Source organism: Eubalaena glacialis, chromosome 18 (assembly GCF_028564815.1).
Source record: "Eubalaena glacialis isolate mEubGla1 chromosome 18, mEubGla1.1.hap2.+ XY, whole genome shotgun sequence".
Classification (NCBI taxonomy): domain Eukaryota; kingdom Metazoa; phylum Chordata; class Mammalia; order Artiodactyla; family Balaenidae; genus Eubalaena; species Eubalaena glacialis.
In genome coordinates this window covers 5,700,507-5,725,793 of record NC_083733.1, presented here as the reverse complement: position 1 = coordinate 5,725,793, position 25,287 = coordinate 5,700,507, and the positions used below count along the sequence as shown (strand labels likewise).

The 25,287-nt window shown below is 42.5% G+C and overlaps 1 protein-coding gene across 1 annotated transcript in view; it reads left to right on the top strand.

Annotated features, from left to right (window-relative positions):
* The window catches only part of CDH13 (cadherin 13), a 1,030,117-nt gene that overhangs the window by 513,319 nt on the left and 491,511 nt on the right, over positions 1–25,287 (top strand). The window contains exon 5 of the mRNA XM_061172291.1: positions 24,966–25,118. Within this exon, the coding sequence (XP_061028274.1) occupies positions 24,966–25,118 (153 nt within the window). The remainder of the gene's footprint in view (positions 1–24,965; positions 25,119–25,287) is intronic.

The following is a 25,287-nucleotide window of genomic DNA, read 5'->3' as shown; positions in this document are numbered from 1 at the left end:
GTAGTTGTTTCCAAACCTGGCTTGAATATCTTTTCACGTAGAATTTCCCTGTGTGGAGGCTTATGAGAGCCAAGCTTTCACTGTGGTGGGTTTTTGTCTCATTTGTTATAGCCAATAATAGGCCTTTTCCTTTAACTCTTAAAAAAAATAAAACTGTTGACTCCTTTTCTTTCATTGGGATTGTGCTCCCCGTATCACCCCACAACCAAAAGAAGGACCCTATAAAAGCAAAGGTAGGACCACGAGAGAGGAGATGTTTATAGATACCAAGGGTTGAGTGTAAACGTAAAGACAGAGTGGATGCTGGTGATCATGGTAATAATACCTGACACATAAACCTGCTCTGTACTATACAAATGGTAACTCTTTAGTGTCTGTGACGTCTAAGCACTTTATGTGTATTTTATATATTTGTGTATGTATTTACATATAAGCTGTGTTGTGGGTTGTGTATATAATTAGCTAGCTAGCTAGCTAGCTATTTATCTCTTCCCAATAACCTCATGAGGTAGATAGTATTATTCTCCCCATTTTACAGATAAAGATACTGAGGCACAGAATCCTAAAGATTCTGCAGCTGGTAGTGGCAGAGCTGAGATTCGTATTCAAGCAGCCTGGCTCCTGAGTTTGTACTCTTTACTGTGCTACACTGACTCCTTCTTCTTGGAGTACAAGCTATGTGACCTTGAGCAAATCACTAAATCTCTATCAAATTCCTCCTGGGAAAATGAAATAAAAATAATAGCACCTCAGAAGCTTGCTCTCAGAATAAAAGGAGCAAATGGAAAGCACCTAACCCGTCGCCTAGCACATAGAAATTCCTCAATAAATTGCTTTGTTGCTATAGAAATCATCAACTATGTGTCTAAATAGATCTTCTAAAAATGCCAAGTAACTTAAAATGATAGACTTCAGGACCAGCTTGTCAAATTTGGTGCTAAACACAGTATTTTCTCTGAGAATTTAAAATTCTACATGTAGTTTAACTTCTCTCAATGGTAAATTATGATTCTTCATATTTAGACAATATCACTTCATCTGAGGAATATTCCTGAATACAATACACTCCCACCGGTATCCTGTAAGATGTTTAGTTAAATCTATTTCTACCATTTACGTGTTGACCCAGACTATTTCTGGAAATGTTTTGTAGGTTATCATAACGAGAACAGGAATAATCAATAAAATAAACAGGCACAGTTGTTTGCTTTAATCACCAGGAACAAGATCATAAATGCAACAGCTCAGAAAAGCCGATTTCTCATTTCTTCCCATCACTGATTGATGCACTTGACACATTTTCCACTAATTCCCTGGCATCTTCCATTCATGTGTGCCCTGAGAATCTTTACCTCTTATTCCTGGAAAGTGTCTGGAAAACAATTATCATCTCCCTTTTGTTCCTGCACTGTCTTGTGGAAGAAAAGAAATTATACCTTAGAGCAGATTTTTTTTTTAAATAAAATAGTATTTCATAATGAAATTAATGCTTTTAAAATTGTATTGTCGTATTTTGAAAGGCATCCTAGTTGTTGGGCTTCTCAAGACAGCCTTATGATCTGCCTCTGGTGTTTCGGGTTCTCTTGTTTTATTTTTTGTCGTTGTTGGCATTGTTTTGTCTTTGCTTTTTTGTTGAATACCATTTAAGAGTGTATTAAGAAAAAAAAAAAGACCCGTGATACATCCAGAGGAGAACGACCAAGTTGGGATCACACGCATGTCTCTTATGATCACATGCATGTCAGTACCATGTACATAAATAAGCACAGTGTCACAGGCATATTCATGGGGCAAGTGGGTGGAATATGCTTCCAGGTTTACCTTGCACATCCACTGTGAGCCCAGCTGTTTGCTCACTGCTCTTCTGGGTGGTCAGTGTGGATCCAGAGCTCATCAGAGTCTCAAATGGACCCCTTGACATCAAGGTAGACTCTGCCAACACCAGCGTGTCCGTGATTGATCCACCTTTTGCCTTCACAGCTGCTTCTGCATATTGGTAGCTGACAAGCACAATCTGGTGGATTTTTGAATGAAGCGCAAAGTCTAAGCTGCCCCCATGATGCCTTCAAATTTAGAACCTTTAGAAAAGGTTCTATGTTAAGGTGTCTTATCTCCAAGAGGCGCCATTTACATCTAAATACTTTTCCTGGCAGGGTTAACAACAGAGATTCTGAATCTGATAGCACATTAGAATCACCCAGACTCTAGAAAAATCCTGGCCCCCAAGCCCCACTGCAGCCCTAGTAACCCACCTGTGTAGAAGATCGTAGTATATGGTCAGGCTTGAGAACCACCCGGTTCAGGGTTAGAAAAAGTTAAATTTCTTGGTGCTAAAGTTGTATCAGATGAGTTCATTGTAACCTGGGAAAATCGAAAACTTGACTCGAAAGAGTGGGGCAACAGGAGGATGAGTTTTGATGGGGAGCGTGAGCTGGAGAACGATGCCCATCAAAGCAGGCAGATGTCCCCAGGGAAGGAGAAGGATGGATGGGGAGGTGGTGATTTTAAACAAACATTGTAACCTGCTATTTCTTAAGCATAATTTATTCTCTGATGGACGGAGGATAGGCTGTGGGGAGAGGGAGACGAAGTAGGCAAGCGGGGAGCAGTTGCAATCACTCAGGTTCTAGAACATACAGGGGCTGAACCCAGAGCCATGGTTGTGGGAGGGGAGAGGAGTGATGGTGATCAGATTCTGGGTGTGTTTGGAAAATGTTCTGGAGTGATGATTGCAGCTCTGCCTGCCAGGCTGTGTGCCTTCGTGAACTTTCCTACATTCTTCTCTAGTCCTTGTGGTGGTTTTGCAAAGAAGCCGGCATCATCCCCATCTCCCAGATGAAGAAATGAAAGCTCAGAGAGATGCCATTACTTGTTTAAGGCCCCGTGTCAGGCTTTGGACATGCATCTGACCCTCACCCCTGACCTTTTTCTACTATAACAGGCTGCATCCACTCCAAAGTCTGCAGAAAATTTAAGACTTTTGGAATTTCTTATTGCATCAATATGAATATTATTAAATTTCCTGTAAACTCGAATTTTGTCTGTTTAAAAAGACCATGGATCTTTCTTTTTAGAAATTGAGGTGATTAAGATTAATGAACAACCATAAAATTTTACAAGCAATTATTACAGTTTACTGTGCCTCCTTCAGCTGCTTGACACTCTACCTTCTTTTCTTTCCGTTGTTTGTCAAAGTGGGTTTGCACATCGCTGACCAAGACCTCGGGATGGGGAGAAGGTGGAGCAAGGCCGTTGGTGAACCCGCATTTTTAACTTCCGCTGTAGTGATGGGCTCTCAGTGATAGAAGTTCATTGGCATCTACTCACCTTGCATTAGTAATACAGCACGGTGCATTTTGCATTTTCATTAGCTGTGTTGGATAGAATCTTTAGAAAGGAAGTCAGTTCTCTGTTTCAACCAAATAAATTCAGTTCTTGCTTTGTGACAGATAATGTAAAAGCTTTCTTGTGTGTGCGTGTCTCCCGCCCTGATTTGGGGCCCCTTTCTGGCTTTAGGAGTCTGTGGATGCCTTCCCGTGTCCTTGCAGCATCCCAGACACTCAGCTGCAAGGCCATGCCTCCAGCTCCTCGCGTAGTCATTCCTTTTGAGCAGGGTTACCTTGTGCCCAGCTTCTCTGGGATTCCCCAAAGTCTCAACTCAAAGGTTTAACCCTCCTCCACAGCCTACCCCCTCACCCCATTCTCAACCTCTAGTTCTTTCTTTTTCTGATTGCCCCAATATTAACAAACTGAGGCAGAAGTAACTGTAGTAGTCGGAAAGGGATTCTGTCAGTCAGGACTTGGAGATTGTATGTGGCAGAAACTCATTCACGTAGCTGAAGGAAAGGGCATTTATTGACTCCCCAAACCAGGACAGCCAAACGTACATCTGGCTTTAGAACAGCTGGATCCCAGGTTCAAAGAACTGCTCTCCCTGCTCCTCCTTGGCACGTTGGTCTCATTCTCTCCTCTGTACATAGACTTTCTCCAGACAGCACAAAGAGCCTTCCTCTAGCATCACTCAAAGGCAGCTCTAGCAGAAAAGCCCTAGGGAGAATACAGTTTGGTCAAAGTTTGGGCAAATACCCAATCCTGAAGCCATCTCTCTATGGCCAGAGAAATACGAGGCCAGAGAAACAGGTTTGGTTTGGCCAGAAGCACATCCCCGTGGGAATGGGAGTGGGAGTGGAGGGCTGTCATGACAGGATGATTGTGGCACTAGCTGTGTGTCATGGGGCAGGTGGGAGGGCTAATTCCAGAAGGGTCTGGAGAGCCTGCTAGCTAAAGAAATCTACCACTACCCTCCTTCACTATATTTATACCAAAGTCAAATTGCATATACAGCTCTAGAATTTCACTTAAAGGGATCTCAGGGTTGGGGGACAGATCCCAGCATTTCCTTTCAATTTTAATTCAATTTAGCCAGCATGTTTTGACCACATGTCTCCACACGGTACTAAGTACTTCTAGATGATAAAATGATGACTAGTGCGTTCACTGTGCCTCAAGGAGGCTGTTCATTGGGGGGGGGGTCTTCTTAGATTATAGGGATTGATCAATTCACATGTTTGATGCTAACGAAGACAAAGGAGAAATAGCCCCAAGTGTTAACACTCCGTCTCTTGAATTGAGTTATTTTTCCAAGGCAATAAAAGTTGAAGATTGCAATTAGTTAACCATTATGAAGACAAATCTTCACATATTTCTCTCACTGTGGTGACATTTAAAATGCTTCCTGTTCTACCAGATAGTCAATTGGATTTTTTTCCCATCTTCTCATAATGGCTAATTGCTAAGCAATTGATTGAATCCCCTTTTGTTACCACGTAATTACTAAGCTTGCGAAGCAACTGCCCTGACCATTTCTTAGTCTGCTCATTTTGGTCACCTCAAGGGCAAGTTTGGGGTAGGACTGTCCTTCTTTGGTTAATCTCGTTGCAAATTATCGATCTGAGTGCTTAATATAGTGATTCAGAGCAAAAATGTAATGGGCGGAAAGGCTTAAGTGAGCCTCAGGGAAAGTTTCTTAACCTAAGCCTCAGTTTTTTTGGCCTGTAAGATGGAGATAATGTGTCTACCTCATAAAAGTTTCGGGAGGGTCACATGAGATAACACATGTTAAGTATTTAGCACTGCTGGGACATAAGCGTGTAATACATCATAAGTGTTTATTTCATCTAGGCTGCTGCTGATGCATTATAGGAACTTGGCAAAAATTCTTAACCATCTTGTGCCTCAGTTTCCCATTCTGTAAAATGGGGGTAATAAAGCCACCTACCTCGTGGAGTTTATTTGATGACAAAAAGAGACAGAGAAGCATATTGGATTAACGTGATAGTCAAAAGAGATGGTAAAGGCACCTAAAGCATTGAGCCCGACACCAACCAGTACTGACGCCTTGGTCGCTATTGTATTTTTTTCAGCACCTGGCACGGTACACGCCCCGGTGAGAACCCTTCCTCTTGCTCCTGAACCTTTGGAAACACTTTGTAAATGCAGGTCGGAAGCTGCTTCTGTATATGCAGTGTTCCTCCTCCGCACACTCACAGTATCCAACGGGGAACCACTAAGTGCCAGTTACATGCCAGGGCTGGTTTGTGGGTTCAACTCCGTGGAGAATGTGGGGAAAAGAAGGAATACAGGGTCTTCTTCCTCAAGCTGTTTGGAGTTGTGGCCTTTAGAAGAATTGCTCAGTGCCTTTTTGACATTTCTGGCTATTATCACAAGACGAAATCTTGCTTATGGTGCTTTGCGTGATTCCCATCCCTCTCTCCGCATAAAAAGGACAGCATGCTCTGAGAAAAGTTATTTCCCCAGAACCGTAGCCAAAGAAGAAATGTAGAAGAGGGCCCTGGCAGGACCCGAGTTTCCCTGGTTAATTGCATGGACATAGATTTGGCTGCTCTGCGTTGCTGCCTTTAGCAGGGAGCTTGAAATGCGTTCCTCAGTGGGTATTTGCCTGGTGTGTCACCTGAGCCCTCCCCAAAGCAGTAAATTCCGAGAGGCTGATGGAATTTTCATTTCTGGGTGGCCCCAAATGTGTACACCAATGCACTGTTGCCCTGCCAGTGCCCAGTGAGTAGGCAAGATGAGAATTGCATTAAACACAGAAGAAACAATGCATCTAAAAGATGAAGGTCTGATTTTCTGTGCAGAGTTTAAGTGGTACATGTGTCTTCACAAAGAACACAGAAACCACTTCTCTTAAAGAGAAGGAAGAATGGAACTCTGTACTTGGGCTTTGTAGAGGGAGATTTGGCCGAAATGGAGGCGTCCATGGGGGGTGTATGTGTTAGAGGGCACATACCTAGCCACCTGGATCACCTAGTGAGTGCAAGTGCTTCTGCCCTGATGGGCGGCACTGTGAATTGGAGAATCGTCAACACACAGGCAATTGTGGAAGCTATGCTTAAGGAAAGGCAGCAGCGTAGCCGTGATAATAGCTACCTTGCTAAGCGATGTTGAGTCAACCCAGGTGCCAGCTCTTTACCTGCATTATCTCATTTTAATCTTTGAAGCAAACCTCCAGGTGGGAGTTATCCCTATTTTACAGTGGAGAGAGCTGAGGGCTAGAGAGATTTTGTAGCGTGTTCTCTGACACACAGATAATTAAATGGCTGAGCAAGAACTTGAACCCCAGCTCTGCACGCCAGTTGTGCACTCTGACCCTGCTCCCTGGGTACAGGACAAGGACTGTTTGTATTTCCCTCTTCTCCACTGGAGAAGGGGGGCTCTATTCTTTTGGAGGAGACCCCAATTCTCTGCAGGATGGATAGTAAGAGACTACATCCTCAGTGGAAGCAAGGCGGGTCTCCTTGAGACCCTTTCCCACAACCTCTGAATTCCATTCATTTTTGCAAGAGTGACATTCAAAAGCAGAGAACTTGAGGGCACCTATTTTGTCAGTTCATTGATTTATTGCTGTATCTGCTCTTCTAACTCAAATCACTGCCTTCTTTTCTGTCTCCCTCTGCATCTTCATCAAGGAGTGGTAGGAAAAAAGAACTCAACCTGGCATCAGACCAGCCTCACTTTGATTGACAGCTTTTCTTGGAAAGTTCGCTCCAGCTTTTTAGTTCCACTGTGTGCTCTATGACATGGGGCTAACGATGCCTCTTTAGATTACGAAAATTCATATGTAAGAGAAGCCCTTGCTAAGGTGCCTGTTCCAAAGCAGACACTTAACTAATGTCAACTTCTCCTCCTCCTTGCCCCACCTCCACAGTGGAGAGGGAGCATTGAATATTTCCATTAGAAAAGCTGCCATTCACACATGGGACTTTTTTTTCCTGCATCCCAGTGTTTATAGTTTGAGGGATTCTCCACATTACAATCCTCAAGGACACCTGATCCCACCATTTGCGTGTATGAAGACTGGTTTTTCAAAGACTGGTTTTTCTTTTCTTCTGCTGCATCCATGCAGGATACCCGTAAGGATTTAAGTGCATCCTGACATGGCCCCAGGAGTCACCTCTGTCCTGAGTCCTCAGAAGGAGAACCTGGGCTTTTAAGACTCACAATGCGAGGCTGATCATGCTTGCTGTTAGCAGTGCAGATCCAGCACAGTTTTAAAAGCAAAGTGACTGCATAAAAAGAAAAAACACATTGTGTTCCTGTCTCTCCATGGAACCTCTACTTCCATTAGAGAAAAAGGAGAAAACCCGATTAGGAAGGATAAAAACATAAATGGAACTGTGTCAGCCCTCCCGAGGTGTCATCGGTTACTCTACCAGGCAGATATTTCTCACCTCCCATTCAGGGCATCTCCTGTAACAGCCATTTTCATGGCCAAAACAATAAGGAGATAGATTAGGCTGGTCAATTTGTCCCTTTCTCATTTCATGAATAAAAAGAAAGTGACTTAACTAAATCTTTTTTCTTTAGGATGAAAAGAGACTCTAAAAAACATTTTAGTAGCAAATAGCTGTCCTAAAGTAGGTGAAACAGGAATTGATTTTCCTTACCTGCCTTCACTGGATAGTTGAGGGGATTACCTGAGAGCAGGTGTGTGGCACCACTTTGAAGAGTTGGGCCAGGTGGTATTACAATCAACATCATTCTGGGAGGCATGATTGCTACATTATTTGCCAATTCTACAATGTCCCTTTTCCTCATTGATGGGTATCTTTCCTACCTTGACATTCAGACTCATAATGAAATGAAATTTTAAAGCTAATGATAATGTTTTTCACATATAGGTAAACATATGTGAAAGAATAGCCAAATAGAAATAACTGTTAAGATATTCTTCCTCTTTATTTGAGTAATACCACTTCTGGGAATCTATCCTAAGGAAATACTCCAAAATGCAGAGAATTTTCTTCTTTTGCAAGATATTCTTGGTAGCTTCATTCACATTATTCATAACTGAAAAGAATCAAATGCTCATTGTTACCGAATTGGTTGTTAAATGATGGTGTATGTATTTTAAGATATTGGGTAGCCATTAAAAAGGAGTTAGTAATAATAGGGAAAATGCTCATGGTATCATATGTTAAAAAAATAAAGATACGTTTATGTTTTAATGCAATTGGTATAAAAAACCCCAGCAAGGTTTTCTATAGGCAGAGACAAGCTTATTCTGAAATTTATGTGGAAAGGCACAGGCCCCAGGAGAGCTAAGCAATCTTGAAAAAGACGAGTAAAGTGGAAGGAATCACTCTACCCGTTGTTAAGACTATGTAGCCATAGTAATCAAGACAATGTGGTACAGCAGAGAAAAAGACACATAGGTTGATGGAACAGAATAGAGAACCAGGAATGAGATTTCACCCGGTTTTCCGCACCGATTCTCACTAAAGATTCAAAAGCAATTCAATGGAGGAAAGTTAGCTAGTTAGCTCCTTCAGCAAATGGTGCTGGGGCTATTGGACATCTGTAGGCAAAAGATGAACCTCAATTTAAGCCTCATGCCTTATACAAAAGTTAACTGTAAAGGGATCATGGATGTAAATGTAAAATGTAAAACTATTAAATCTTCAGGAAAAAACTGGGAGGAAATCTTAGGGATTCAGGGCCAGGCAAAGAGTTCGTAGACTTGACACAAAGGGCATGATTCCTAAAAGGAAAATTTGACAAATTGAACCTTATCAAAATTTAAAACTTTTGGCCTATGAAAAGATAAGCTATAAACTAAAAGAAAATATTTACAAACTGCATATCTGGCAAAAGGTTAGCATCTAGAATATATAAAGGACTCTCAAAATTCAACAGCAAAAGTCCCAATCATCCTAATTAGAAAATGGGCAAAAGACATGAACAGACATTTCACCAAAGAGGATATACAGATGGCACATAGGCACGTGGAAGGATAGTCTACCTCATTAACCATGAGGGAAATGCAAATTAAAACTACAATGAGCTATCAGTACACATCTTCTAGAATGGATTTTAAAAAAAAGTAACTACAACACATTCTGGTGAGGATGCAAGAAACTGGAACATTCAGACACTGCTGATGGGGATGTGAAATGGTACAGCCACACTGGAAACCAGCTTGGCAGTTTGTTGTAAAACATGCAATTACCGTAGGACACAACAGTTGCACTCCTGGACATTTATCCAGAGAAATGAATACTTAGGTTCGTATAAAAACCTGTCCACACATGTTTATAGCAGCTCGTAGCAGCTTTGTTCGTAACTGCCAGAAACTGCCAAGAACCCAGACGTCCTTCAACAGGTGAATGGTTAAGCTATGGTCCATATGTTGGTCCATGGAACACCGCTCAGCAATACAATTAATGAATTACTGATACACAACAACAACTTGGAAGAATCTCCAGAGAATCATGCTGAGTGACAAAGATCAATCCCAAACATTACATACAGAATGAATTCATTTATATGATATTTTGTAAATGACAAAATTATAGAAACAGAGAACAGATTAGTGGTTGCAGGATCTAGGGATGTGGGGGAGAGGTGGTATATGGGGGAGAGGAGGGCATGGTTATAAAACATCAATGGGGGTCCCTGCGGTGATGGACTGTTTTGTAGCTTAATGGTGGCGATGGATACACAAACCTACACATGTGACAAAATGACATAGAACTAAATGAACACACCCAGACAAATGACTACAAATAAAATGGAGCTCTAATAAGATCACTGAATTGCATCAATGTCAATATCCTGATTGTGCTATTGTACTACGGTTTTATGAAATGGTACCACTTGGGGGAAACAGGGTAAAGGGTATTTCTTGCAACTGCATGTGAATCTACAGTTATCCCAAAGTAAAAAATATTTAAGTAAAATATATTTATGCAGTTGTATGCATTTAAAAGACTGGAAGGGAGTCATTGATATGTTAAAATAATTGTAACTATCGAGGGGGGACGTCATCATCAAATATCTGTTTTTCTACCTTTTACCTTGGTTTTTCTTTCCAGCTTTTTCCTAGTGTGCATGTGTTAGTTTTACAAAGAGGAATAAAACAGACCTGATTTTTCACTGAAAAAAAAAGTTCATTGCCAAGTACAACAATTTACAGTACTGTTTTTAGTTTATTCTGAAACAGTCTCCTTATTCCTTCTTCCCTTAAACCCTGAGTATAAAGATAGATCAGTCCCACATACACACACCACACGCACAGACATAAAATTTTGACCTCAAGAATAAATAGGTTGGGACTCAGTGTTCAAAGCTTTACATTGACAATTTGCAGCTAAAGATGTAATGAACTGTTGTTAGCCTTGATGGACGTTTGACCTGGATGGAGCGGGGTGGGGGGCGGCTATGAAGTTGGATGCCTCACTGTAGTTTCTATTTATGATTCATAGCCCAAGTCTGGTGTAGAGAAGGTGCATCTTGATGGATAATAAAAGAGTAAAGACTTAGATGAAGAAAATAATGAGAAAGGGACTATTTAGCAACACGTTTTACCCTTTCCACCCCACTGTGTGGCCTCCATCCTTTGGTGCAGACATAATTTGAAAAGCCCAGAGCATGTGATTGGTAGTAATCGCATAAATGCATAGTATGGGAACAGGGCTCAGGAGCCTATAAAAGATTCACCTCCTGCTTCCCCTTAGGGGAGGTATCCAACCAGTATTAATATTTTAGAAATACTAGAAGGTAGAAGAGGAGCCATTATTCATGACTAGCACCTCCAGGGTACGAAAATTAAATAATGGATTTTTTTTTAAGAAAGAGTTGCTAGAGTTGTGGAACTATAAAAAATATTCCTCTCTTGGGGATGTTGCATTTTTTGCTTTTATCTTTTCTTCTCCTCTTGAGAACATTTTGATTTACTTCTGTGATAAGCTTATAACAAGTAAGGAACTTGGAAGGAGGGATGAGCTAGGCTGGGAGGGAGGGGGGTTAAGGCAGCTGACAAATGAGCCTGGGTAAGTTTGTTTGGCTTCAAGTCAGAAAGCCCCAGGACTGTGCAGACATTCATTTTCCATCGTGTAGCACGTGCATCTGCACATATGGGCCGGGGCCCTGGGCCGTGTAACAGGGAGCACACACTGTGCCACGTGGCGTGGGGTCTGAGCAGGCTGGTCTGTCGAACGGGAGCCCTCCAAAGAAGGCCTTTCATAATCCAGTCCCAGCCTTGGAACAACCAGCCTTGCTCCTTATGGAGGCATCTGGCTGAGCCATGAGAAACCGAGCAGCCAGGAGCTGGTGTCAGACCAACACCTGGAGTTCTGGAATAACTCAGCTGGGCTCAGAAGTTTCCATGTCCCGTCCTGTCCCCAAGCCAGCTGTGTAACCTTGTTGGACAATTGACTTCACCTCACTGAGTCTCACTTTCCCCATCTTTAAAACAGAAATAATAGTTACCTCCCTGGTAGAATGCACATAAAGCTCTAGCATGGTACCTGACATTTATAAGACCTCAGTGAAAGCAGTTATTACCTAGGATACAACTTGAAGGTTTTTTAAAATCCTCTTAATTATTAAAATTAGTAATTTATTTTATAATTCTATAATTATTAAAAGTCATCCTGATATTGACATGGTGTTGTAGTTAGATGTATTCAGATGATAATTGTTGACATTGATTGAGTGCCTACTGTGTGCCAGCCATAGTACTCTCTACTCACCAGAACCTCAGGGGCGTGGGTCTATCGTCCTCATTTAGCTGAAGAGAGAACTGATGCTCAGATGGGTGAAGAGATTTGCTCAAGGTCAAAATCCAAGGACATATTAGAGCCAGAGTTCAAACTGACCCAGAAGCCATTTTCTAAACCATTGCACCACAGAGGGAGGAGTGATAGATCCTGCGCAGCACCTAGAGAAATGGAGGCCCAGGGAATGCAAGAGAATCCTTGTCCAGCCAGTGGGTAGAAAGTGGCTGAGCTGGTTTTAAACAGAGGTCCCTAGATAGCGCCTCATCCCTCGCCTGCCTCACAGAGTGCTTATCCCCACGTGCTCAGAGCTGCTCCAAGTTCAGACTCAAGTCATCACAGCAGCTGGGAGTAGGAAACAACCTCAGAGTGTCTGACATTGATCACCTCTCTACCTTCTTTACCAGGTGGGGTGTGAGCTTGGACATGCAGTGGCAGCCTTCTCCATCACCAGTCTGCCCATGCCATCAGCTAAAGCTCTTTAACCTCTGGACGTTTTCCTTCATTTGAGCTGAAATCTGTCTGTTCTGTATCTTGGCTTTTTCAAAAGAACAAAATGAAACCAATCTCTTCTGTGGGTATTTAGGTGATGCCCGAAACTGTGCCTCCTGCCACCATCTTTCTACATTTCCAATCACTTAAGGGGCTCCACTGTGTTCATCTTCTGTAGAACAGACCACCTGGCTTCTCTCTCAAATACATGCTCCCTCATGGGTCCCTACCTCACATGTATCCCTGGGATAGAACACTGCACACAACATGATCTGTTTAGGAATTGTCACCCACAGGGCAGTAATTGGGCAGTTGTGTTGACCCATGGCTGTTTAGAGGATTTGTTATCATGACTTGAGAGGAGCGTGAAGCCCATACACACACTCCACCAAGCTCTTTCCATTTATTGTGCCTCTTCTGAAATGCTTTGCCAAAGCCTTCATTGACTCAGTTTGTATGATCCTCTCTTGTTGGGCTTCCCTTGGAGAATCCATAGTTTAGGCAGCCGGAAGCTTCGGAAGAAGAAAGGTGTTTACCTACGTTGATTCCATCGCATCCACGGGCCTCTTAACTTTCAGGGAGCATGCTGCTCTATTCTGAAACATGGATGTCTCATGGGGATCATTTAAGTAGGAGGTGACGCTATTCGGAGGGTACCAGAGCACCCCTCAGAACTCAAGCCCAAGAAGCAGAGATGGTCCTTACCAGAAATTGATAAGCCATTTTGAAACCAAAGTAGCTGTGCAAGTTCACTGATTTATGAACTTTTATAATTTTCTTTTCCCTCTGACCATACAGTCTCTCATTTCAGCGTCCCTTTACATAACTTCTTTATTTATTGCAAAGTATTTAAATGTCTATTATTCACCATGCACTGTTCACAGCGACAAACAAAAGTCCCTGATACCTTGGAGCATATATTTTAATGGTAAAGAAAGATAAAAAACAGATAACTATGTCAGGTGATGATTCCGTGAAGAAAAACAAAATGGTTATAGAGGATGATGTTGGGAGGGGAGACTTTTTTTTTAATAAGGTGGTCAGGGAAGTCCTCTCTGAAGAGATCAATGTAATTAAGGAATTGAGAGACAATGATGAAATGAGCCATACAGGTATCCATTTAGTAGGATCCTGGTGAATTAAAGCCATTCACCAGACACCACTGGGAAAGGGGACTGTGATATTTTGGTCTAAGAGTGTAATGTGGAGACCAAGGCTGAGGCATGAGATTAAGTCATGTTGCAGTGGATCATTTATCAGATGCAGGGTGGTAACACATGCCATGCTTGAGCCTGATGTGGCTTCACATACACACAAGTATTCATTACTCTCTTTTTTAATTTTCCAAGTAGACTATTTTCTTTGTCAAGGTCTGCACTTATGGCCCAATTGGGTCTCCCCAAGATGGTAGACTCAGCTTTCAAGCTGATAAGACTTTAAGGGTCCACAGCCTTCAGCCAACTGAGTCAGTCTCTTCCTGTCCCAATCCCAGGATCCACAAAGAGATGATCAGATTGGCCAGGCTCTGCTTTTGTATAAGAGCCTATGGGTCAGAAGAAAGTAAGCCCAGGGTTGAAACAGCGGTAGACCCAAGCATGGCACTTCGGGGGAAATGACAGCAAAACAGGATCGGGGGATGTGTGCGGACTCAGCGACATTTGAGGCTGAAGGCAAAGGCAGGTTATAAAGAGCCTTGAATGCGTTTCTGAGGGAGCATGAATTTTCCCTGAAAGTGATGGTGTAGGGGGGCCCTTGAAAGGTTTTAATCAGGTGTGATCAGATTGTGAGAGAGAGTAGGTGCTTCAGGGGATGAGGCACTTCAAAGGCTCACACAGGTTCTAACCGAAGCACATGCAAAGCAGAATAGAATGTCAGGCTTTCAGTTGAAAATGATTGAAATTGTATTTATGTTTGCTTGTGTTTCCAAGCATCAGACTTAACATTAAAATTTGTCCCGAATTATAAGAATAACAAGAATAAGCGTTGAAATTCTCAGTGAAAGGGCAGCCAACACGCATTTCCGGGGAGAAATTGTTCAATTGTTCGTGTTTATTACTTCCAAATGGGAATAGCTCCAGGTTCATAATGCTGATTTTGTTACACTGCTTTCTCTGAACTGTGGTTCAGATGAGTGCATAAATATTTGGTTTAATATTTCTTTGGGAACCGTAAAAATCTGAACTGATGGAAGGGAGAGGAGCAGAGCAGTGGCAAGGAAGGAAAGTTCGGCAAGTTAGTAAGAGATTAAGTATGTGTATTTCAGCAGTGCCCAAGGGCATGATTAATTTATTATCCTTTTACATGACAGAAGGCATGCAAAACCCCCCAAATTGCACCATTACTATGCCAAAGCTCAGAGAGTATGAGAAAGTAAAGATATTCCTGCCGGGAATTTGATGTACAGAGGAAATGGGTGACCCCTTGGGTACATATAAATCTGGAAATTGAGACTTGGAAGTCCTTAATCTTGGTTCTGCCTAAGATGAGTATCTCTTCTTAGCGTGGCCTAAGATGAGTATCTCTGCTCCTAGTCTTCACAGGGTGGGTGTGTCAGCAGGAGTCCAGACCAGGAGCACTTTCAACAGTGCCAGGTTCCAGTGCTTTGTTGATTCTACTCCTGGGGCACTCCTGCACAACCCAGCAGACTTTGATCAGTTGGCCACGTGGAGTGGGGGTTAAGGCCGTGGGCTCTGGATACTTGGATTCAAATGCAAGGCCATTATCTAGCTGACTTTGGTAAGGTGTTTGTGACTCAGTTTCTTTCTTTGTAAAGTGGGGATTAACATCAGTACCTACCCCATAGAATTGTGGTAAGGATTAAATGAACTTATGTATGTAAGATGCTTAGAATAGCGTGTGGCAGAGTCTTATTTTTCAATAAATGGTAGCCTCTGTCATAGTCATCATCATCACCACCGTTTAATAATCATAAAAATAACAATTGCCTTACATTATTGAGTAGGTTTATGTACTAATGCATTAGGTATCTCTCAGATCACTTACCCACAGTAACCCTTTTAGGATAGGCATTATTTCCCTCATTTGGCAGAGAATGGGAATGAGGCTCAGAGAGGCCACATGACTCCCAGTATGTCCACATTGTTAGTGAGCTCCAAGCTGCAAACCCTGTTGTCCTAAGCACTCTGTGCGTTAGTCAGGATAGGTTAGGTTCAACGGTGGTAATAAGCAACTCCCATTTCAGTTGATCAAAGTAAAAGAAAAAAAAAAAAAGTTTTAACCAAGCTCCATGTCCATTGAAGGGTTAGGTGGGGGCTCTGCACCTCGTCATTTTTCTTTCTTTGGGATCTAGGTTGATGAAGTCACCACTATTTGGAACATAGCTGGTCACCTTGGAGAGGGCAAAAAGAACCTGGCTAAGCACATCATAGCTCTTAAAGCTTTTACTCAAAATTAGCTGAAGTTACACATGTCACTTTCACTCACACTTCATTGGCTAAAGCAAGTCATATGGCCACAGCCAACTTCAGGTGACTGGGGAAGTATCGTCCTACTATGTGACCGGAAGAAGAGGAGCCAGAATATTAAAGAACAGCCTCAGTGACTACTTCCCACTACCATAAATCTGATTCATAAATAGAAGAGACAACAGGTATAGAAAATCTAGACTTTTCACTATGCGTTCCAAGGGACCATCTTGATTTTTGGTAGAAACACAGGAGGCAAAGTCAAGGGGCCCAATGAGCAGGAGGCTGAAACTCACAGTCTGCATTAAGAAACCAGAAACTCAGGAAGTGATACATAAGAATCCCAGTTATTCTCTTGGACAATAAAGAGATGCAGAAGTGTGATACTGATGGGCAGTGAATGGACTTTGGCCCCAGACAAGTAAGGCACAATGACTGAATGACCCAAAGATGACTTCTGTCTCTGGTCTGCTGTGGCCTCTTTCAGCACATCTCCCATGTTGCATAATGTGGGCTTCATAGAGTATACTGAACTGCGGGCCCTTGAACACTCTGGAACTCGTGAATGGTCAGTAAATATTTTGAATAGAAGAGAAGAAGGTAGAGGGAGATAATATGTTAGAGGAAATTATACTCAAGAAGGAAACATCTTATTAAAATCATGGGAGAGAAACAGACCATCAGGCTGAGTGAATGGTGGTATCAATTTGGAATACACTAACAAGTATAAACCGAGTTCCCTCAGTGAGAGCAGCATTGTGCCAATTACGTATGTAAATATGTGTATTTAAATATACATATTTGTCCTTTTGTGGCTGGCTTATTTCACTTAACATGATGTCTTCATCCGTATAGTAGCATGTGTTAGAATTTCCTTCATTTTTAAGGCTGAATGATAATATTCCATTTTATGCCTATACCACATTTTGTTCATCCATTTATCCATTGTTGGACACTTGGGTTCCTTACACTTTTTGGCTATTGTGAATAATGCTGCAGAATACTCATTCTTTCCATGTGTCAATGGATCATTTAGTAAAGATGATATTGCACTTGACCGTGAATAAATTTTTAAAAAACTCGCAAGAGTAGAAATTTCATAAGCCACATTATTCTGTGACAAGTTGGAAATAAATAATTAAAATGTTAGAAATACTTGTAAATTAAGAAATACTCTCATTAAAAAAAATTTTACAGCCTACAGAAAGTAACCACAAAATTAAAACTATCAGAAAATAATGCAAAAAACCCCCACCAATTAAACACTGAATCCTATGGAACTCAGCTTAAGCTGTGCTTAGGCATAATCTTAAGTGCCTTTCTTATAAAAGAAGGGAAACAAAGCTGGTGCAATGATAGTGCTGATAGATGAAGGGTAAGTGTAGTGTTTTCAGATTTCCCCTCATCATGTGTTACTGGAGTTTGATTTTCCTTCCCAAGTGCTCCATCCTGCCCTTAACCTTAGCACCCTCCATGGGAGGATGGAGACCATTTGAATTCGGCGGTGAACACAGCCAGCCCTGCTGGTATGAGAACCCCTGGTCTGTGCGGTTGGTCTCTAGCCATCATCCTCCTCCGGTGGATTGCCAGAGTGTTGGTTCTATGCTTCTCCACCAGGTATTTTGGAACTCTTGGCCCTGGGTTTTCCTTAGTCCCCCTTGCTAATTTATAACCTAAGGGTTGAAAGTTGTTGAGCAGCATGAGGGTGAGAGACGGGCATGGATCTAACAGCTGCCCAGACTGCTGAATGGCTAAGTGTCTTCAAGTTCAAAGGCATGTCAAAGACTAAACCACAGATGAGAATTAATTACTGCTTACAAATCACCTTAGAGAACCAACCTACCAATAAAAAAAAAATGTCTTCTAATAACTATAGGTAAAGGCAATAAGTGGGTTTTTTCCTATTTAACATGAAGTAGAAAACAACTTCTAAATTAGCATATACACCAAGCTCCAGTAATTACTCTTACATGTTTTTAAAAAGTTGTTTTGTTTTTGAGTTTTTTTGTTGTTTTTAACTGTATAATAAGTAATATAGGCTCATTTTATGAAACCAAAAATATTCTAGAGTGAAGGAAAAAATATCACCCCTACCTCCATCCCCCAAAGACCTATACTATTCACATGTGATTTATTCCCTTTGGAAATGTGTGGGGGCGGGGGCTGATTATTTTCTAATTTTTCATCCTTTCGATCATATTGCTTATATACGTAGAGTCCTTTATCCTTTGAAAATAAGTATCTCCTGATTTTCTAAATAGGTAGAATTAGAGCATTAATTTAGTTGGCTATGACAGGGCAGAAGTGCTGGGGTATTTGTGTTGGAGCTGCTTTGTGCGGCGAGCACAGTGTGTGCTTAGACAGAGGGTCTTCACACAAGGGAACCCTTTGCAGATTATAAGGATGGGGAAGCGTTTTAGGTCCCTTCATGACTCCTGGGCATTACCACTGCCTGGGAAGTTAACTTTGGGGATTTGTAAAAAGAGAAATGAGAAGATACTGAGGTTGCATAGGTAAAGTGACCACATTAAAAAAAAAAAAAGTACAACAGACTTTAATTTGTGAGTTTATGAAGCATTTTATGATCTTATAAAAACATGCAAACAAAGTTGCACTTTTTTTCAAAGCTTTAATCAGGTGTCTTATGTGTTCCAAACCCAGGAAATGTTAAAAGAATAAGAAATAAATAGCCCAAGAGACAATTACCACCCCCAACAAAGAGGCCCTCTGCTCTCTGTGCCTTAATAGACCTCAGCGGTGAGCAGGGCTAGACCCCGATGATGAGGTGGTCTCCCTGGAGCAGGGCAGAGGGTCAGGAGAAGCTCCAGTGAGTAGGCAATCCCTGGTGCCGAGTCCTGGAAGACCAGGAGGGGCTCTAGCAGACAGGACGGGGGATAGGAGTCCAGCTGACCTAGGTCCAGAGAAAGTGGGCAAAGTTCAGAAGGCCCATGGCTCATGGTGGCAAGAGATAGAACTGGAGAAGCAGGTGGAGGCCCATCAAGGAGGGCCCTGGGGGAATTTAATCTGGGAGCAATGGGGAAACATTGAAAGTTTTAATCTGAGAACTGTCTTGGCCAGATTTGTGTTTGCATTTTGGAATGACCGTTCTGGTTGCAATTAGGACAGGAAGGGAAAAGAGAGAATCAGAAACATGGAGGCCAGTTAGGAGACCACTGTAACATTCATTTACTTACTTGGTATGCAAATATTTGCTGAAAACTTACTGTGAGTGTTGTGTGTGTTCTTGGCCCTGACAACAAAACAGTCAAAAATCTCTAGTGGAGATCTGAGTTAAATTACAGGTACTGGAGATTGGCAGAGGACAGAACTAGAAGTTCTTATAGTAAAGAGAATATACAGAACTTGGCGACTATGGCATTTTGATGTATCAAATACATTTTCCATAGGGGAAAAAAAATGATGTCAGCACAATTAAGGAAATGTCTGAACCTACAGGGAAGCACCATAATGGGCAATTAAAAACCACACTGACTGAATAAAGACACAGACCTACTAGAGAATGGACTTGAAGATACGGGGAGGGGGAAGGGTAAGCTGGGACAAAGTGAGAGAGTGGCATGGACATATATACACTACCAAATGTAAAGTAGATAGACAGTGGGAAGCAGCCGCATAGCACAGGGAGATCAGCTCTGTGCTTTGTGACCACCTAGAGGGGTGGGGTAGGGGAGGGAGGGAGACGCAAGAGGGAAGAGATATGGGGACATATGTATATGTATAACTGATTCACTTTGTTATAAAGCAGAAACTAACACACCATTGTAAAGCAATTATACTCCAATAAAGATGTTTTAAAAAAAAAAAACACACTGACTAAAGGTAATGTGGGGTTCTGGACTGGATTTTGGATCAGAAAAATGATAGAAGTAGAAAAATTGGTGAAACCTGAATACATAAAATCTGGAGGTTAGTTAGTTAATAGTCACGCATCAATGTTAATTTCTCAGTTGTGACCAATGTTCCATGGTTATAAAAGATGTTAATATTAGGGAAAATTGGATGAAAGGTATATGGGAACTTTATACTATCTAGGCAGTGTTTCTATAAATGGAAAGTTACTCCTACCCCAAAGTCTGTATCTATCTATCTGTCTATGAGATATAAAATATATTTATATTACATAAATATAATAATATATGTAAAAATATTACATACTGTCTCTCTCTATATATATATATATATAAAACTTCCAACCACATTGAATAGAAAAATTATAGAATAATTTATACAAAATGGTCCTATTTATAAAAATGTAAAAACATTCAAAATTGCTATATATTCTGTGAGTATGTATATATGTATATAAATTCATAGAATACCTTTAAAACACAATGCAACTTGGTATTGTTGGCTACTCGCAGCAGAGAATGGAGGTGGGAACGGGATTCAAGGGGGGGCCCTGGGTTTGTCTGTAATACACCACACTCTGGAGGAAGTAGGCAGTGAAAACACCCTTCAAAACTCAGACCAAGCATCACTGCTTGCTCCAAGCCTCTGTATTTCCTGCCCCTCGCTGGGTGCAGAGGACTCTGGCCCCACCTGAGCCATGCCACCGACACAATTGATGTTCCGGTCACCCCCATTGCTGCCTGAGAAGTGACTACCCAGGTATGCAGCAGGACTCCTGTGTGCTATTTACACGCCCTTCCCAGAGTGTTGGCACCCAGCGTCCAAGTTCTTTCTCATCATTAGCTATTTTTTTTCATTCCGACTCAGAGGACAATGAAGAAAAATCCCACTGTGAAAAGTAGTGTTGAATTACAAAGAATAATAGGAAAGACCAGCTAATTGTGAAGCCCTGCTATATGGTATAATGTGTGTTAACAGCTGCTGCAGGAGCAGAGACTCATGACAGGATTTGTTCTGGGCAGGAGTGCACTGGATTTCTTACATTCCATCACATTAAACAACAAGAAAAGGATGATAGCCTTGGGGCCACAGCCATAGAGCAGCATTTGGACAAATCTTAGGAGTTTAACGTAGTATAATAAAGGTCATCTGGAAACCCACCTGACTTGCATGGAACAGCTTTGATGTGTGGCTGAGGCCTCCTTTGCAGCCATTGCATACCTCCTATTTCTCCAGCTCAGTGAGGCTGGAGTGGACCAGGGTCCCTCTGAAACCCCACCTGGGGACCAAGAAGCTGGAGAGCTGTTGGGTAATTCCTGAATCTAAATTGAGCCAAGACTCCCATCTTTCCCGTGGAGAATGACCCCTACTCCCATGCTTTCTTCTCCAAGGTTCCTCCATGCCCTGGGGTGCCTTTGATACACACGGAAATGTGGGACTTGGAAAAATACCAACTCTGCTTTACTGACGTTCTAGAAAACAGGCATTTAAGAGTTCCTAATAGTGTTATATGTTTAAAATAGGCCTGGAAGGGAGGTAGCAAACAGACCCAGCCTTTTTTCCAGCAGAAGTCTCCCAACAGTAACGGTGGAAACCATCACCAATCATAATGAGCGTGGATGGTGCTGAAATCCATCTAAATCGGTGGTCCTCAATCCCGGGTGTGCATAGAATCATCCACGGGGCCTATTAAAGCACAGATTGCTAGGCCCCACCACCAGGGTTTCTGATCCAGGGGGTCTGGGTGGAGACTGAGAATCTGCATTTCTGAAGAGCTCCCAGGTGATGCCCAGGCTGGTCCAGGGAACCATATCTTGAGACCAATTGTTGCAGGTAGAATGAGGCCCTTCACTTCCCTGTGCTGGCAGCCCTGTAAGGCTCATCAGTCTGGGGGCACCGTGCCTGGTGTGGCTAGGAGCGCTCCTTCAAAACAGATACAGCGCTGAGGACCAGGAGGCAGGTTCAACTGATATGTTCAAAGCCAGGCCTTTAAAAACAAAATGTTGGGCTTCCCTGGTGGCGCAGTGGTTAAGAATCCGCCTGCCAATGCAGGGGACACGGGTTTGAGTCCTGGTCCGGGAAGATCCCACATGCCGCGGAGCAACTAAGCCCATGCGCCGCAACTACTGAGCCTGCACTCTAGAGCCCGTGAGCCACAACTACTGAAGCCCGTGTGCCACAACTACTGAAGCCTGCGCACCTGGAGCCTGTGCTCTGCAACAAGAGAAGCCACCGCAATGAGAAGCCCACGCACCGCAACGAAGAGTAGCCCCCACTCGCCGCAACTAGAGAAAGCCCACATGCAGCAACGAAGACCCAACGCAGACAGAAATAAATAAATTAATTAAATTTAAAAAAAAATGTTAGAGAGAGAGAGAAGACTTGTGCACTGCTGAGCAGAGGTCTTGCTCCTTCCCCAGAGAATCAGTCATTTAAATCCAGCAGCCAGCACTAATTAAACAGGGTTCTCTCCAAGACCCTGCTTCCATGAGGTCACGTGGTTCAAGATCTCTAAGAGAGAGAAAGGAAATGACACAGACCTGATCTTTACAGCAGGAGGAAAAGTTGCCCTGGGAGGATTTCTGCGTCTAGAATTCAGCTTTCCATGTTGAGTGGCAAGTAGAGGAATGGGAGGATGGCAGTGTTTGCCTCAAGAGAGCTTTCAGGACGGTCTCCCACTGTGTTTCTTCCAGAAGGTCTGGGGTGCTGTGCTCCCCACCCTTTCAGAGCAGGGAAGGGTCAAGAAAGGAGAACAGATCACAGAAACCTTCTCCTGACAGGTCCTTTCTAGTGGGTGTGGTCAGAAATCCACTCTTAGGAAGCAGGACAGTTCCATAGCCTTTGTAGGTTTCCCATGTTCATTTCCCTTTAGTTAATATGGCCTTTGGAGAGGACTTGTCCCACGGGTGTGTGTAGGGGAGCAAAAGGAAGAGGTTTTAATCCAAGTTGGGCTGAAGTGGTAAGAGCAGGAGGGGAGCGATGGTAAATGTGAAAGAGACAAAGAGGAACAGAGTTGGCTCAGATGCCCCTTCCCACAGTAAGTCTGTTTCCAGAGCACTTCTGTCCTGAAACCAGAGACTTTTGTGAGTTTTGTTTCTAAAAAGGAAATGTGTTCCCTTAGAAAGAGATTTTTTTTATATTGTGGCTAAGATGTGTTTTATGCCTAGAGGTGTCAGTCTTACCCATTAACAACAGTGGCATGACTTTGTTATTATTATCATTCTTATCTTAGTATTCTAATTGTCTGCTCTGATTTATTGAGCCCCTTCTATGTGCACACAGTATCTCAACAAACTCTCAGCAACCCTGGGAAATAAGTGTTGTTATCCCTATTTTATAGATAAGGAAATTGAGAGCCAAAGAGGCAGAATCACATTCAAGGTCACAGGACTGATCGTTGGCCAAGCTAGGATTGAGACATATGTTTGTCTAATCAGTGGAGCTCCTCATTAAACAGATATTGGCCTTGGTCCCTGCCATATGCCGGGCACTTTGCCAGGCATGGGACCCAGCAGTGAGCCCGATATGCTGAGGCTGTTGACCTCATGGAGCTTCCAAGCAGTGAGGGTAATGTCAGTTGGATTCAATCGAGTCAAGCAGTGACTAAAAATTCTTTTCATCAGAAGATACCACATACCTTATTTTTAGTCTTGCTTTGGATGATATTTTCTGTTAATTAAAAAAAATGCAAACAGAGGTAACTGGTGTTTAATCAAAATTCTCAGTGTATTTTAATAAAGAATATTTTAAATCAGAAAAAAACTGTACTGCCCTATGGACTGCGTCATGCTCTTACTCCACTGGTCCTGGCAGAGGAGGCTTGCCATGAAGCTCACGCTGCCTTAGGCACCACTGCCACCTGGTGGCCCACGTCAGAATTGCAGGCATGGCGCCCACAGAAATGCCACCACCACAACTCTTCCTGATTCCACCAGAAGGCACATTTCTGGTTCAGCCACCTAAATCCTCCAGACTCAGTTGACTATATTCCAATAGGTGCCTGTTTACTTGTAAATTGATGACAGCCAGATCAGTATTAGCTTTCTTTTATCTGTTGTTCTGAATGTCTATTGTGTTAGTGACCTTTTTAGTGTTATAATCAAATTAATGTCTGCAGGTATTGATGATAAAGTGATATTAAATATACATGAATGCTTGTTAGAACTCTAGAACTAACCTATGCAAATTATGATTTTCTCTTTAGTTGGATACTTTCAGATGACATCAAAACATAACATAATTTGCCCCCTAATTACCTCTCAACCTCACCTCTCCTCAAACCATTCTGGAATTTTCGAAGCTCTCTCACCTGCCTGCTGCCTGTCTATGCTGTTCCCTCTGCCTGGAACTGCCTTCCTATATCTTTACCTTTTGAATTTATTCTTTAAATGTCAGATCAAGGCTGACCACCTATAGTGAATTCAGCAATGACAGTGTTGCATGGCAGTGCCCCTAGGGAGATGGAAGATGGCTTCTGAATCCCATCCTTGTTTCTTTAATAACTGTGACCATGGCAAGCTTGCATAATCTCCCTGAGTCTCATTGATTTCATTCATTAAGTATGAGTAATAACGTTCCCTGCCCCCAGCATTGTTGTCAGAGTTTTTTAAAGTGTGTGTAAAATTCCTTCTCAGCACCATGCCTAGTACCTGGTAGAAGCAAGGGCATAGGTGGTGCTGTTGATGACTGCATACATGTAGATACCTAGAACCCTGATTAATGCCTGCCCGGTATAGGACTGTCAAATGTTTTCCATTGCTTATTTGGTCTTACTTGCAGAAAAAAAGCCTGTTTCCCGGGAGTTAAAAATAATACAAATGTCCAACCTTGAACTTCATGAAGTTACTTCCCTCTTAGATTCATCACTATACGTCACCCCAGGGCTGGTAAGCTTCCCCGGCTGAAAGCCACAAAGATTTGCATATTAGGATGAAAGGTGTTAAACAATGATGCTATTTTTGGTGATGCTGCTTTAGTCAAGTTCATCCAGCACCTCTGCGTTGGCACCTGTGATTAGTAGATTGGTCACTGAGGTGTGTTTGTACTGTGCTTTCTCTGTGTTTTCCAGCCAGAGTCTTAAGTGTCGCTCTGTTTGTCTGACCAGGTAGTCGATAGTGACAGACCGGAAGGGTCCAAGTTCCGGCTCACTGGAAAGGGAGTGGATCAAGAGCCTAAAGGAATTTTCAGAATCAATGAGAACACAGGTAGCGTCTCTGTGACACGGAACTTGGACAGAGAAACGATCGCTACCTATCAAGTGAGTATCCCTCCTCCCCCCCCCCCCGAGTGCCCACCCCACACGCAGAGATGTGCCTTTCAAAGAGTGCTTCCCTCCCACTGAGCTCATTATTTCTGTGCTTCATCAAACCCGGGGCTGTGCGGCTTTAAGTGTGTCTCTGTGGAAGCCGAGTGGCATTGAACCCTGA